The following is a 15,195-nucleotide window of genomic DNA, read 5'->3' as shown; positions in this document are numbered from 1 at the left end:
TTTCTCTGACAAAAACTATAGTATGTGTATTTTTGAGTATTCATGCCATGTATGGGTTTATTTACATTGCTTGTATATAGCAGAACAAAATAATCACCAGCAAGCCCCACAACAACAGCTTAGTGGGGACGAAGACACGTCGTGGGCCAAGTTTCCTGACCAGTCAGGTGGGGACCAGCCGGAGTTGAAACACAGCTTAAGCATTCCAGGGAGCGAAGGGAGCGTGTGCGAGGAAGACGTATGGCAGATCAGCACGGAGCAAAGAACATACTACACCAATCAGTTTCAGAGGCTGCAGCCAGAGCCATGTGGACTTTTAGGAGGTAGGTTTGCTTGTGCTTGTGCTTCGTAACCAGGGAGGCTAGCAGGCGCTACCCCAGTAATTTAGGTGCAGGGGCATGAATAACCTTCAGTGCTCAATTATGCAATCATTCCAAATGAAGTATAAAAAAATTTGACCTATTGCCCCCTCTTGCACCCTACCAGAACAAGGTCTTCAACAACATTTGGTTTTATCAGCCTGCCTCCCCCCCCATGTTGAAAATCTCCCGAAGCCACTGGTGAGTTTTGTACTTTAAAGATTTGTCACTTGTCCATGCAAATCTAACAATGGATAAAGTTAATGGGCCATTCTATTTAGAATGCATACTCCCCCTGTGGAAGATGACACTAGCTCCATCTCATTTCCTGTTGAACTGCATGGTCAAGCCAGGGGGAAAGGTTTGCATGTTTCTTGTTAAAATGGGAAACTAAGAAATCCAGTTGGAAAATTTGTCCAATATTTTTAAAATTTTGGGTTATGATTTCCAAAATCTTATGTGCCTTTCCCATCTACTGTATTTAGGTGAAGATTGTTGGACTTGAAATGGGTAGAATGGATGAATTTTGGTTGGAATTTCAAAATCGTCCAAGGGTGTGTGGGTATTAAGTGTAATATCCCAATGCGAACCTTTGGCCAATCAATACTTGATCAGATCCCTTGGATCGCGATGTACGCGCCGACACCGAGGTGTCGACATGAAGAGGCATAGCCGAGCCACCGACATTGAGGTGCGTTAGCGCAGAGGGAGTGCATCAGAAAAGTGAGATTGCTTGTGGATATATCAGACCTCACAATTGCTGGTGTATTTATGGGTAGTGGCAGAGGCTCTATACTAGAGCTAATCAATACTCAACCATCCCAATGATTAATTTCAATTTGGCCATGCGTTCAAACAGTGATGTGAGACTGTGAGTGCAAATATTATTGGGGTGAAGTTTCAAGTTGTGAAGTTGTGAGTTTTCATTCAAAGCACTGGCATACACAAATGTGTAGAACCAAAAGAGGCTGGACTCATTGATATAGAATAGCGTACAGACAGCTTGGCGCACCACCTACACAAACCGCGCTTTACGCAAGCGTAAGTGGGACTTAATTGATGTACGCAATAACAAAAACCACATAATTCTCACCTATTACGAGCTGATCATAGTATATAGTTGAAGTAAGATGGCCTCTGTGTATATGATTTCCCACTTTCTTTACGCAGATTAGTTCAAAATATATGTTTGACACATTTTGTATTTCTTGCTTACTTTTATTTTCCTTCTTTTTAACTTACAGGTGCCGAGGCTAAAGGCTTCTTTGAAAAATCAAAATTACCCACACCAGAACTCTCAATTATATGGTAAGTGCATAACAAACAAAATATTGGTAAAAGACTACCGTATTGTTTGTAATAAACGCTCCCCCTCTAATAAACGCCCCCCTCCAATGTTTCTGTGAAAATTTGACAAAAATGCGAACATTTCCATGACATATCGTGTAGGTAAACTTCAAACTTGCATCAGTCATGTCAGTCACGATCGCTAAATTGAATGGACAAAACCTATTATGACTCAACTCTCATCCATTTCATTGCCTAATTATGGTAGAATTTCACTAATTCCATGCACTTGCAGGTGTAATTTTGTTGTATTCCCCATGAAAATATCATTTTCCGTGGGCACCGCCATCATGTATAGTGTAAATCCCTCCTTTTAATAGGAGCACCATCGGGAAATTGAACACGATTTTTAAGCTTTTTTCACTGATAATTCACTTCCAATAAACGCCCCCCTTTTGGAAAAATGCAACGCCCCCGGGGCATTTATTACAAACAATACGGTATACAGAAATGATATTAATACTATTATTCTTCTTCTTTATATACGTGCTGTACCTCAATTTGAGTATTGTCGCACGGGCTTTACGTGCACAGTTTACCTGTGCACGATCCGGGAACCTAGGATTGCAGATATCAGAACCGGGAATGAATGAGGTTAATGAGGTACTACACCCCTCGATAAATTTGTGTCTATTTTTGCATTTTTCTCAAAAACTAATTACACAGTGGGAACAAAAAGTTATGTATTTTATAGGGCAAGGAATCAATTACTACACTGGAATTTCAGTGACCCAAGACAAGCGGTTTGTTATTTATGATAAGAAATAAGGTACCGCTAGGATGTACCTCATTTCCGGTCATATATACTGAACGCTTGTCTTGAGTCACTGACATTTCAGTGTAGTAATTGGATTCCTTGCCCCAATAATATACATAACTTTTGTTACCAGTGTGTTATTATTTTTGAGAAAAATGCAAAATAGTCACAAATTTACCACAGGATGTAGTACCCCTTAATGACTATATGATTTTATTAATGTGCAAATGACAAAAATCAATGCACTTGCCCTTTTTCCATCACAATCCACTCCCTGCTTTGGGATCGTTCATTGTTCTGATAAAAAAAGGCTTATTCAGCAGATAGTAGCTTTGTATACAGGCATGAGTAATTATTTCAGGTTTGAACCAGTATTTAGGTTTTTTTTATATTGTCCTTAATTCTGCACTTTTTAATTTTGGCACAGTTTACGTCTTTTTCTTTTGTCAATTTCATGTGCTGTTCATGTTCTTTCAAACATTAGAGGGTTCATTCTGTCATGTCTGTTATCTGCAGAGTTGTGCCTACGCCACTCGGTGCCGGATGGCTGCAGTAACCGCCACTAGCAGTCGCCGACTGGCACTCAATCAAAATAACCTTCCACAAGCTTCCTTCCAACCGGCACAAACTTGAGCAAATATTGTATGATTATATACAGAATTTAGTAAATATCAAATATCTGGGCCAAAATCTGCTATTTTTCACATCCACATGCATATAAAACTGCAATTTGCACCGACATACACCGCTGCCGTAACATTCATCGATTGGTCACTGCATCTTTTGTTGTATCGCTGTTTCTTCAATAGGTGGCGCACTAACACATGTCCCAGACGGGTGTTTCCTTGTAAGTAAATTACCCGGCAGTAAATTTCGGCTGGTCACAACCCTGGTTATCTGTGCGTTGATATAATTCTGACTTTTTGATTCTGTTATTACTCCCACAGGCAATTATCCGATGTAAATAAAGATGGCACATTGTCATTAGAAGAGTTCTGTACGGCCATGCATCTTGTTGTTCTTAGGAAACACAGTATTCCATTGCCAGACAAGCTACCTGCGTGTCTGGTACCACAAGTAGGAGCACCAACGGCTGATGAAAAAGAAGGTATGTGCCACTTAACCCCATGAGAACTACCTGCCGATTGGCCAAAAAGAAGTTTTCTTTATCAATTGGACCAATCAGCAACATTGCTAGAATAATTTCACCATGCAAAAAACAACTGGGGTGAATTATTTGCAAAGCTCCATTCTGATTGGTGATTAAAGTTAAGATATCATGTAATTGACCAATCAGAGGCAATGTTAGATCGGCAGGTAGTGCTCAGGGGGTTAAGTACCCTACTGAGGATGGTAAAGGGTACAAATGACTTGGGCCAGACTACTCCATGTAATATTGCTGCACGGGTATCGCTACACCTCCTCCACAGCAAGTCTGTTACCTTCCGGCATTGAACAAAGCTGGTACCCCCATTTGTACACCAGAGTGGGGAAAGGCAATTAGGATGAAGAGCCTTGCCTAAGTGCGCAACACGTTGACGCCGTGGGGATTTGAACCCACGACCTCGAGCTACCTCACGAATATGAGTCGGAGGTCTGCGCCGCCATGCTGGGATTGAAGAAGTAGTTTACATGTGACGTCATACTAAATAGTAGTTGGTTGGCAGTTTTCATTGTCCTTTGTCCATCATGTTTTGCTGAGGGTATATGCTTGAAAAACTCACTTCAAATCAAATACTGGGCAATAAGGCTATTAATAACTTATATTAGGCCAAAAAAAAAAAATGGTTTGTCTCAAAGCTCACAAGTGGTTTGAAAACAAATGCGCAATGTGATTTTTTAATATTTTTTATTCCCGACTTTTTTCATGGTATTTGGAGAAAAAAAATCGGATTTTCGCTTTTTTTCTTGAAAAACTATAAAAAAAAAAAAAAATTTGAAATAAAAAAATTCTGCATTTCTTTTTTTTCCAAATCTCACGATTTTACAAATGCGCGCGCGAGCTTTGAGACAAACCTTTTTTTTCCTTATAAGATCAATGGTCCATTTCACTTGAGTTTACGAAGCTTCGTAAGTCTCGAAATCGTCGTAACTTACAACGAATCATAAGTTCCATTTCACTAAACTTAATAACGAACTGCACCCTTTGTGAATAATAGGGATTTACTACAGGGACCCTTCATATAGTTATGTCTAGTATGGGGTATTCGTAATTTTTTACGAATGGTTACTTGAGTTACGAAAGGTTAAAAGTTAAGTGAAATGGACCCCAGATGCTACAAAATAATGTGGCTTTGATATTTAAATATATGGACATTACCATGTTTTTGTTTCAGTTCCTACTTACAAGAAACCAGGCCAAGAGCAAGAGGGCAAAGGTACCACAGAACAGACGACAACAACAACGACGGCGACAACGTCATCGTCGTCATCGGTACCAAAAGCACCGAGGAGCGTGACGCCACCTGTAGAAAATAACAAAACAGCTAAAATAAAAGACGAGGTGAGTCAATGTAGAGGATACTAATTGTTTACGTAACAAGGAAGCTCCGCCAGAACAGTTCTTCTGGGGTAAAACAAACCTGCCTGGTTATCAAATTAATCAGTAACAAGGTTATCTCTGCATTTGACAGGTGCTAATTGATGCAATAACATTTAAACATCAATTAGCAATTGTCAAATTCAGAGATAAGCATGTCACTGCTTAATTTAATAACCAGGCAGGTTTGGCTCACCCCAGAAGAACTGCTCTGGTGGGGCTTCCTCGCTAAGGGGGTTTCAGGTTCCAGAAATGCATTCAGTAACAGTACTGCACGTTCTTAATTATTTATGTACAATATGCAAAAGTAAAAAAAGCGTCCATATCAAAAAAGGGGGGAAAATGTTCCTAGAATGGAGTCTCAAGATTAAGAAAAAAACACTGAATTAACACAAGCATTTTTGAAAGTTTGTTGCAAAACAAACCCCAAAAACATGTTTTTGTGTGATTTTCTCCAAAATGGTTGTTTTACTCCAAATCTGTGTTTATATTTAGCATCCTTGACTCTTTTGCTTTAGAAAAATGTTACTTTTGAATGTTGTGGGTGAATAATGAAGAAGTTATGACACTTTTACTTAAATGCACTTTGGGGACTTGACAGTCCCCTTAATACACTGAGGGCAGTGACACTGTGTGGTGTTCGTACTCAAACCAGTAGAAATTGCAATAATAAAGCACTATACTTATTTTATCTTTTGAACTTGTTTAAAATTACAACTGGCATAAAAGGTTATGATTAAAAAGCGAAAATAGTTCCAAATGTTTTTGAAGCTTTATGGGACTAGAAAGTTTTATCTGGCATCAAAAAGTTTCCTATCGTAAAGTTTCTAACACTTTCTGGCTGAAAAGTACAAAACCATGCAGTCTACTTTTCCCAGTAACTTAAATGTACTTTAGTGAATAGCTAGAGCTAAAGGTGTATGCTAAAATGCTTCAATCTGCCGTGCTTATACTATTATTCTTGTGGGAGAAAGCAGTGACGTCAATGCGTTGAGCCAGCTGCACCGTAGCGTATTCAGCGAACTCTCACGTTTTTGAAGCTGTACCCAATGAAATGCGCACTGATGACACTGCCTCGCTGTATAGCTGACTTGGGCAGAATGGGAAACTTGCAGCTTTGCATAAAATTGGACCAAGAGCTTTAATTCTGTATAAATCTTACGAGATACCCAAGGAGTACTGACTCAAAATTGCTGTGTGTTACGCTGTGGTAAATCTACCATTTTTGGTTTGTCACTCATGGAAGGTAAATAGTGTACCTCCGCTGTTTTCTGCCCGAAATCTAATGATATTCAATATCTTTAAGCTTGAGTGATACCAAGGTTGACATGCTCACCGCTTAGCACACATTTTTTACACAACATGTTACGCGAAGAATGCAAACAACTCACCTTAAATTGAAGTTTCCTGGGTGCACAGCAAAATTATCCGGAGGTCTACTAAATTTGCCCTCCATGAGTGATGCACAAATGTGGCGGAGTCAGTACTCTTTGGGTTCTACCTCCTTATTACCGTCGGTATAAGAATGACATTTCAGATTAGTTTGTGGTGAACTTTGCAACAAATTAATGAATGAATTAATGGTAGCATCTGACTTTGACATATAAGTTAAGGAATCTTGTTTTTTTTAATAGAATGAATTTTATTTATGAGACGGAATATCTTTTTGTTTGAAGGTACACATTGTATGTTTTGTGCACTTGCCTGTCCCAAGCAAAATAATCATGCCAGCTTGTATTGTTGAATCATAGAAGTAGACAAAGGAGAATGCAGACGTTCAAGATTGTACTGCAGAAATTCTTTTTTTTTGGGGGGGTCCAAGTATTTTACATGTACAGTGACGCATCAGGGTCAATTGTCTAATGGCGCAAAGACAAACAAATCCAGGTGTGTGCCATTTTTGTCCTATGCTGACTGCGGAATAACTCATGGTCTTCCATGTCAGAATCAAGATGGCTGCAAGTTGTGAGTTCTCCTTTATCTCTCATATGATAAGAAATGAATTCCTGACTTCAAAATGTTAAAAACATTTTTCAAAGTGTCCCAGCGTGGAATGAGTCGATGTGTTTGGCTCAAGTTAATCAGTAATGCACATGTGCTTCTGTGAAAATGTGTGTGTTGTGATGTCACCTAATATAGTCTTAGGTCTGTACAAGAGACCAGCAAATTGGAGCTATTCCAGTTGAAATCCATGCATCCCTCTGGAAGACATGACCTTTATCTCCCATACAGGGGTGTAGATTTAAAATGGAGCCACCAATAGACACAGGGGTGTAGATTTAAAATGTAGCCGCCCATTCAGGTAACCTCATTTGAAATTCACTTTCTCTGTTGGAAATTAAGGTCATGTCTTCCATAGGGGGTGTATGAATTTCAACCGGGATAGCTCATTTGGGTTTGAGGGGAGGCAAATGGGGGTGGGAGGGGAGAATTGTTAATCCAGAAATATCCACAACCCTTTGAACCTGCAATCTTATGAAGGCCTATTCATAATAAACTTACTGGTAGTTCTGCAGTGCATAGTGTATTTCAAGAGAAGTTGTGAGCTCTGCACATCTCAATTTTGTTCTTCAAATAGTAGCGCAGTCTAGAACAAAAATATAACTCCCACAATGAAACAAACAACCCAACAGTACCAGCAAAAACCACAAAACAATATCAGGCAATTTTAAGGGCTGGGGTATGAGCGTTTGGACAGTATTTATTGTGGGACATTAGAGCACATCAGACATATCGAATTGCATTCTGAATACGAAGAATGTCCTTCTCATATCAAATAATTTTGAATTTTTGAAATTCGCAATGTAATACACATTTTATGGCAAATCATTAAAATTTGATATTTTTGATATTTAACAGTACTTGAAGTAAACTTTATAAATCTGATGATTTATACTTAAAGTGTATGTAGGTGGGATGAAAAGCCGACGATCAATTGAAAATTTTGACCTTTAAGTATTGAAGATATGGATTTTTTTCCCAAAACACCAAAAAAAAAAAAATAGGTCTTTTGGAAAAAAATCCATATCTTCAATATAAAAGGTCAACATTTTCAATTGATCGTCAGCTTTTCCTCCCAGCTACATACACTTTAAGAATATATCATTAGATTTATAAAATTTATTTCGAGGACTGTTATATATCAAAAATTTGAAAAATATCAAATTTTAATAATTTGTCATAAAATTTATATTATATCGTGAATTTCAAAATATGAAAATTATTTGATATCAGAAAGACATGCTTCGTATTCAGAATTCAATTCGATACGTCTGAGGTGCTCTCATGTCCCACAAAAAATACTGTCGAAACGCCATAAACGCTCATTCTAGATCCCTTAAGGCCCTATTAAAAGATGTGTTTACATGATCCTTGTTAACTTGTTGGTGAGCTTGCAGGTAGTGCCTGTGTGAACAAGCTTGTTGTTAAGCCACTTGTAAGATTTGCTACAAGTAGCTTTGTTGATAAGAGTCGTGTGAACAATGCTACTTATGACCTCGCAAGTAAGCATGGCTAGATAGGTGTGTATTTTAGAACATTAAGTGCATGATCATGTCTCAGTAACACCCTAAGACACAGGCATATCACTATAGCCTTCACATTTACCTTAGAAAGTCGGCTGCTTAGTCGTTGGTAAGTCCTGTGTGGATGCACATCATTGGTAGGAGAATTTTAATCCATCACTCATAGGTAAATTTACTTCCGAAAGTAGGCTACCGTGTGAGTGCACCTAAAAGCCCATAGTCATAGTTAATACATCTGCATAGCCAAATGACCCAATCTCCACCCGTATCAAGTACAGTATGATCAGTTCTAAATAACCCTTTTCCGCCCTTATTAAGGACAGTATGTTCGGTTCTAAATAACCCCTTTTCCACCAGTATTAAGTACAGTATGATCAGTCCTAAATTACCCCTTTTCCACCCTTATTAAGTACAGTATGTTCGGTTCTAAATTACCCCATTTCTATCCTAATATCAAGTACAGTATCATCGGTTCTAAATGACCCCATTTCAAACCGTACCAAGTACAGTATCATCGGTTCTACAATATCTTATGCCCTTTCTTTCATTTCAGAATTGGGCTAAATTTAATGACTCCCCCCTCCCAAGGCCCCCATCACCGTCCTCTCAGTCACCGGCAAACTTTGATTTCGCTTCCATATCGCCGGATCCGGTAAGTAGTTGTATTTGTGAACAGTGTTTATGTGACTTTGTCATCCATAACTATTTTACCCATTTTCCTTCTTGTACACGTATCAAAATAATTGCAGGAATTTTGAAGCGAAATTGCTTTATACAAAATTGCAGATGTTTATATGTGTGTCTTTTCATTTCACTTGGTCATCATGTCAGAGCAAAATATGCAAATTTGCTGTTAACTTAACTCTCTCCACACAGGTGTCAACAGCAGACGACAAGTGTCAATTATTTAAGAAAAAATTGATTTTTAATTAAAAATTTAAGAATTGTGCATTTTTATGACCATATTTGGAATCAGCATGAGAAATTCATCAAAATGAGTACAAACAAGCCTAGTATTGGTTCAGCGGTTCTTAAGATAGCTCTTGATATTTTGAGAAAATATATATCAAAACATGGATTTTTTTATGTTGAAGCCTTTGGCTAGCATGCAGAGTATTAAGGTAGGATCGGATTAATGCTGCTCAAAAATGTTAGCCACTTAACAAGCCGGTGTCTTTGATGCACCTGCTACAGGCTTGGACATGTGATGTGGTCAAGAGTGACCCTCTCCATAAGGGTCATGAGGAGTGTGATAATTTATGCAGCTCATCTGCAATTCTAAAGATTCTGTGGTCAATTTAAATCCCTCCCTTGACACCACTCCTAAAGTTCCTAAGGAATGGGATGTGTAACCCACAATATTTTTCAGGAGAGTGTTATGCAGCTCACTTGAAATTTAAAAAAAAAAGGTAATCAAATTATATCCTTAGGAGAGGGACTTGTAACTCACATATAATTTTTAAATGTGAATGAGCAGAAAGTGATGTACAGCTCATTTGCAATTTTTAAAAACTTGATGATCAATTTAAATCCCTCCCTTGACACCACTCTAAAATAGCTTCAGGAGAAGAATTTGTAACTCATAAACTATTTTATGTTAAAAAAAAAAAAAAGTTAAAAAAAGCCAGGAATTTATTTCATCCTGACCATATTCTATCTAACAGAAACCCAAGGAGTTGCATTTTATAGAAGGCAGGGGTTAATAAGGTAAACGTACATGTTTGCAAAAATTGGTGACAAACCTGTTTACACCACCCGGGCTCTATTTGTAAGTTTGTCACCACACAGCAATAGATGCATGTGTAATACACATTGGGTATGGTGTTGATAGGGAGCAATATGCAATACTTTATTTTTTAACAACTATAAATAGTAATTATACAATTTTTGAATAAGCAGGACGGGACGAGGGTTTTGAAAAGCGTTTGGCCATCCAATTGAGGTGTTCAACAAACTTTTCCCAGCATTTTCATTGAAAAACAAGGGTGGTGTATTTATCACATATAAAGTTAATTATGATACACTTGTGCCAATGCACATTGTATGAATCACCTAATTTGATCAGGACATTGTATAATGTGAACACTGCTTTATTGAATGATGAATGAATTGGCTATCCCAGTTGAAATGCTTACACCCTTTATGGAAGACATTACCTTATTCTTCCACACAAGGAGTGTGAATTTCAAATGGGGCTACCTCAATGTGTGACTCCATTTGAAATCTACGGCATCCTCTGTGTGGGAGATTAACATCATGTCTTCCATGGGGGATGTATGGATTTCAACTGGAATAACCCAAATCGGACTTTGCAGTGTAAACACAGCTTATGTTTGTTTGTGTGCTTTTTGCTAAAACTATTCACCGTCTTAACCTAACCCCTGCATGAAGTGACTGAATATGTCATTAACAAGATAGAATTGCAATTAAAAGAAAAATAATTCTCATTTCATCTGAAGTGACTCTGCATTACTCACTTATAAATGTGTATTCTTACAAATGTGCAATTTCAGGATAAAACCTATGAATGCACTAGGATGCCAAACATCATCTGTGGGGACACAGTCCAGTAACACTGTATGCTTGTACATTCATTATAATGAACTTTGATAGTGTTGGGTACCAAAATCAATACATCCCTACTTGAGGTCAAATTGTGAACTACGGTTGTTGAATGAAGGGGTTCATGAACTTTGCCGTTGGGATGACACTTTTTGGGTCATAGTGTATGTTTGCCTTACTTAAGTCCTGTGTGGTACAGTACATACATGCATATTATGAAATAAAACCCCAGTCTGTTGTCAGGGTTGTTTGATTGTTTGATTACTGATTTAAATCGTGAAATCGCTGATTTAAATCAACTTTTTAATTTTTTACCATTTTTGATCAATGTAAGTTAATTTCTTTCTTAAATTGACTGTTTTATGTCATTCCTAATGTTTCTACAACTTTTGGATACAATTAAAATACCTCTATGGTGTTACTTTATCTATTGCTGAAAATTCATCTTCAAGGTGCAGAATTCAACAGGTTTTTTCCCATGATTTTACCAAATTTTTTCTTTGAAATTTTCATGTGCAAAAACATGTTTTGATTTTTTTTGTAAATACTTAGTAGGATTGTACATATTACAAGCATTCCACTGGTACTCTTTTGACTTTATCATGGGGTATAGCAGTTCTTGGAATAAAAAAAATAAAAGAAATTGATTTAATCAAAAAAATCTGATTCAAATAAAAAAAATCTGATTTAAAAAAAAAAATCAAAAAATCAACAACCCTGGTTGTCATGATGGACATGGATTGCAGCTGCTTGCTTACAGCACAATAGGAATCATAGCCAGCTGGGGGGAAAAGCAACATTTCCACTGAAGGCCCATTCATTATACTTCATTGTATTTAGTTGCAATACAACAACAACATATGCTTGCAATCCACTGTGCTATATACTGCAGTGACCTGCAGTAAATGTTGAGAATCACAGCGTCTGTTGCTCCACTTGTATGTATGGCAAATTCCTTAAGCATTTTAAAGTTCTTACTAGGTTTTGAGTTGCAAATTTGGGGGAGGGGGGTTAGAGAAGGGGCTTTACTAACTTTTCACCAAAAATTCTGAAAAAATTCTAATTTGCATTTTTTTTTTAAAACAAAATTTGACAAAATTTCCAGATTTGGAAATAGTAACTGTTATTTTTCACAGAAATGATTTTCAAAGAAAATTGGTATACATATCTCTTTTTCATCAAATTTGGTATATTTTTGGGGTGAGTTTTTGGAATCTCAGTCACACATCTGTACCCAATCCAAAATTAAGAACCCCGGGTTACCCACATAATGTAAAGCTTACTGTCTTCTCCGTTATCCGTATATAATAATCAGATGCCATTTTGCGTTATCAATTTAAATTATACTTCACATAGGTATTGATATGTTGTATTCATCATAGGATCTTGATTCTGAATAGCCAATCAGAAGCATGCAACTCCTGGAGACTGTGGAAATGGAAAATTTTTGTGCAATTAATTTTTCATGCCTTTCTCACTTTTCATGCCAATTTTCAACTGTTTCACCTGTTTTTCAATTTGCAATTCTAAGCTTCTTTACATTGACCAGTACACAAAAGTGTGCACAAGAATTAAGGTACTAGTTATGCTCACCCCTGCATATCCTAAACAAAGACAGATATGTCATAATTGGAACCAGCAGCAAATACCTGCATTCTTTTATCTCAGATTAAGACCTCATTCGTTGAAATTGTTCAAGAAATAAAGACACAATGATGCAAAACCCAAGGAAAATGCAAATTCAAAAGTTGCAGTTTGCTCCATTGCATGACCTTTTGATTTGTACACAAAGCTTCTCGAAAAAGAGAATTAGTGCCATACTTACCACTGATTATCACATTAAAACTAGCATTGTGCTTTTATTGATTATCTCAGAGCATAAATGTGCAACTTCTGGTTTTGTTCCTTCCTTAGGTTTTAGATCACTGTTTCTTTAATTCTCAACCTATTTCAACACACAAGGTCTTAAATCAGACCTGTATTGGCTGTATATTTTAATTTTGACATATTTGTCTTTGTTTAAGATATACAGGTGCCAGCTTAGATGAAGTATAGATTCAATTTTGCCTTATTCTTATATGCTATTATTACTAAAGAGAAGCGTTTCTTGTGTATTTTTTCTTTTATCGACAGGAAGCTAAGATATTCCAGCCAATTCCTTTACATGTCTCACCAAGCGGGAATAGATCAATAGTGCTAGAACAAAGAGCAAGAACACATTCAGGTAATTGTATTAGGCTATGCCACTTGAAATCCTTACACCCCCCTATGGAAGACATGGTCTTAATCTTCCACACAGGGAGTGAGAATTTCTACCTGAATTGATGACTCCATATGAATCTACACCCCATGTATGGGAGATCAGGGTCATGTCTTCCATAGGGGATGTATCATTTCAACTGGAATGACCTATTCTGTTACTGTGTATTGACATGTGCTAATTGATGTACTATAATATTATTGCATCAATTAGCACTGTGAATTGCAGAGATAATCTTGTCACTGATTAATTTTATAACCATGCAGGTTTGGTTCACCCCAGAAGAAGTGGTGGGTTTTACACGCACGATGAAAGGCGATGCATCTATACACACTCTATAAGCAACTGTAACAAAGCACTGTCACTGCCTCAGGAAGCAAAATGGACTAGAACTTAAATAAGGAATGAATGAATGATATAGTAGCTTCAAAGCTTTGTGAAATTCATTTATGTTGAGAACATGACCCAGTGGTTAGGGTACTTATATCACATGATCCCAGGTTCAATATCTGAATTTAATCCGGGGGTTCTTGGGGGAAAAAAAATTACGGGATGTGCCACGCAGACTTTCGGATGCCGACTTTCTCTATACCTACTTTTTGCTGTTTTTGCCACCCATCAGTATACCAATTTTTCACAAAAAGCACCCAAATTTGCCTTGATTGGGCACTTTTAGAGGCAATTTTGCCCAAATGCACCCAATTGGGTGCATTGGTCTCCACTGAAAACCCACCCATTGATATACCAAAATTGCTGAAAAGGTACCCCAAAACCGTGGCACATCCCCGTATACCTTCAACCAGGGAGAACCCCCTCCGGGATTTAATCATTTGTTACATAGGGTGGCGCAGCTGTCAAGAATTTTGAAACAAAGCTATGTTGAATGCATTACTTCAGGGATCGCATACTGCATTATGGGAGAAAATCTTAAGAATACAAAATTTGCTATACATAGTAGGCACATCATTGAACGCCAGGGTTGTAGCTACGTACAGTGGGCGGTGGTGGGCAGCAGAGCCCCAGTTTTGGAGCCCACCACTCAGCTGCAATTATAGCACTGGAGCCCACCACTTGAGAGGCCAAAATTGCACAATTTTGTAGTCAAGAACTAAAAATATCCTAGCTGCAACCCTGTTGAATGCATAAAAAATATTACATCATGATAATGAAAATAATATTGCAATAATCTTGTAGCCAACAATATTACACTCATCCGTTCATGAATATGATATTTGTCCTTTTTGCTTCTCTGGCCTACAGATCCCATTAGACAAGACAGCTCATCCGACCATGAATACGATGTTCCTCCTCCCACGTTACCGGAAAAGAAGAAGCGAGCAAATACGTTAACCAGCGACAGTAGTACGCCTGCAAAAATAGCGCCACCTCCACCCATAGAAAAGTCTAGTAGAAGAGGGGATAGTCTCGGTAAGAGTATGTGCGGGTGTGTGCGCGTATTCGCTTAACTTAAATATTGAGACTTTGAGCGTATTACGCAAGATAGTGATAACGACGATATGTGTTTGTGTGTGTGTGTTTTCCAAGAACATGTCCAGTGTGTCTTAGTGTTCATCATATTAATTTTGTGAAGGATTTTTGGTGTGTGTAGACTGTATGTATGGGTCAATAATGAGTGTGATGTATATGTGCGTGTTTATGTATGTTTGGTCTATGGATGTTCCATGAGAGTATACAAGGAAGTGTGCTTCTTGCACCAATTAACTCACTGGGCTATTCCAGTTGAAATCCATACACCCCCTATGGAAAACATGATCTTAATCTCCCACACAGGGGTGTAGATTTCAAATGGAGTCACCCATTCAGGTAACCCCATTTCAAATTCATAC

The 15,195-nt window shown here is 37.7% G+C and overlaps 1 protein-coding gene across 6 annotated transcripts in view; it reads left to right on the top strand.

Annotated features, from left to right (window-relative positions):
• LOC140141429 (ralBP1-associated Eps domain-containing protein 1-like) overlaps positions 1–15,195 on the top strand; it is a 91,632-nt gene that overhangs the window by 52,934 nt on the left and 23,503 nt on the right. For 5 of the 6 annotated variants that reach the window (XM_072163281.1, XM_072163280.1, XM_072163282.1 and 2 more), the window contains exons 7-13: positions 81–323; positions 1,604–1,667; positions 3,411–3,571; positions 4,800–4,966; positions 9,080–9,178; positions 13,222–13,312; positions 14,609–14,776. In XM_072163281.1, coding sequence (XP_072019382.1) covers positions 81–323; positions 1,604–1,667; positions 3,411–3,571; positions 4,800–4,966; positions 9,080–9,178; positions 13,222–13,312; positions 14,609–14,776 — 993 coding nt within the window. The remainder of the gene's footprint in view (positions 1–80; positions 324–1,603; positions 1,668–3,410; positions 3,572–4,799; positions 4,967–9,079; positions 9,179–13,221; positions 13,313–14,608; positions 14,777–15,195) is intronic. The other variant, XM_072163283.1, reaches the window with a different exon arrangement.

The sequence above is a fragment of the Amphiura filiformis genome, chromosome 19 (assembly GCF_039555335.1).
Source record: "Amphiura filiformis chromosome 19, Afil_fr2py, whole genome shotgun sequence".
Taxonomy (NCBI): Eukaryota; Metazoa; Echinodermata; class Ophiuroidea; order Amphilepidida; family Amphiuridae; genus Amphiura; species Amphiura filiformis.
Note: the sequence above shows the minus strand (reverse complement) of the source record. Positions and strands in the feature narration are given on the sequence as shown.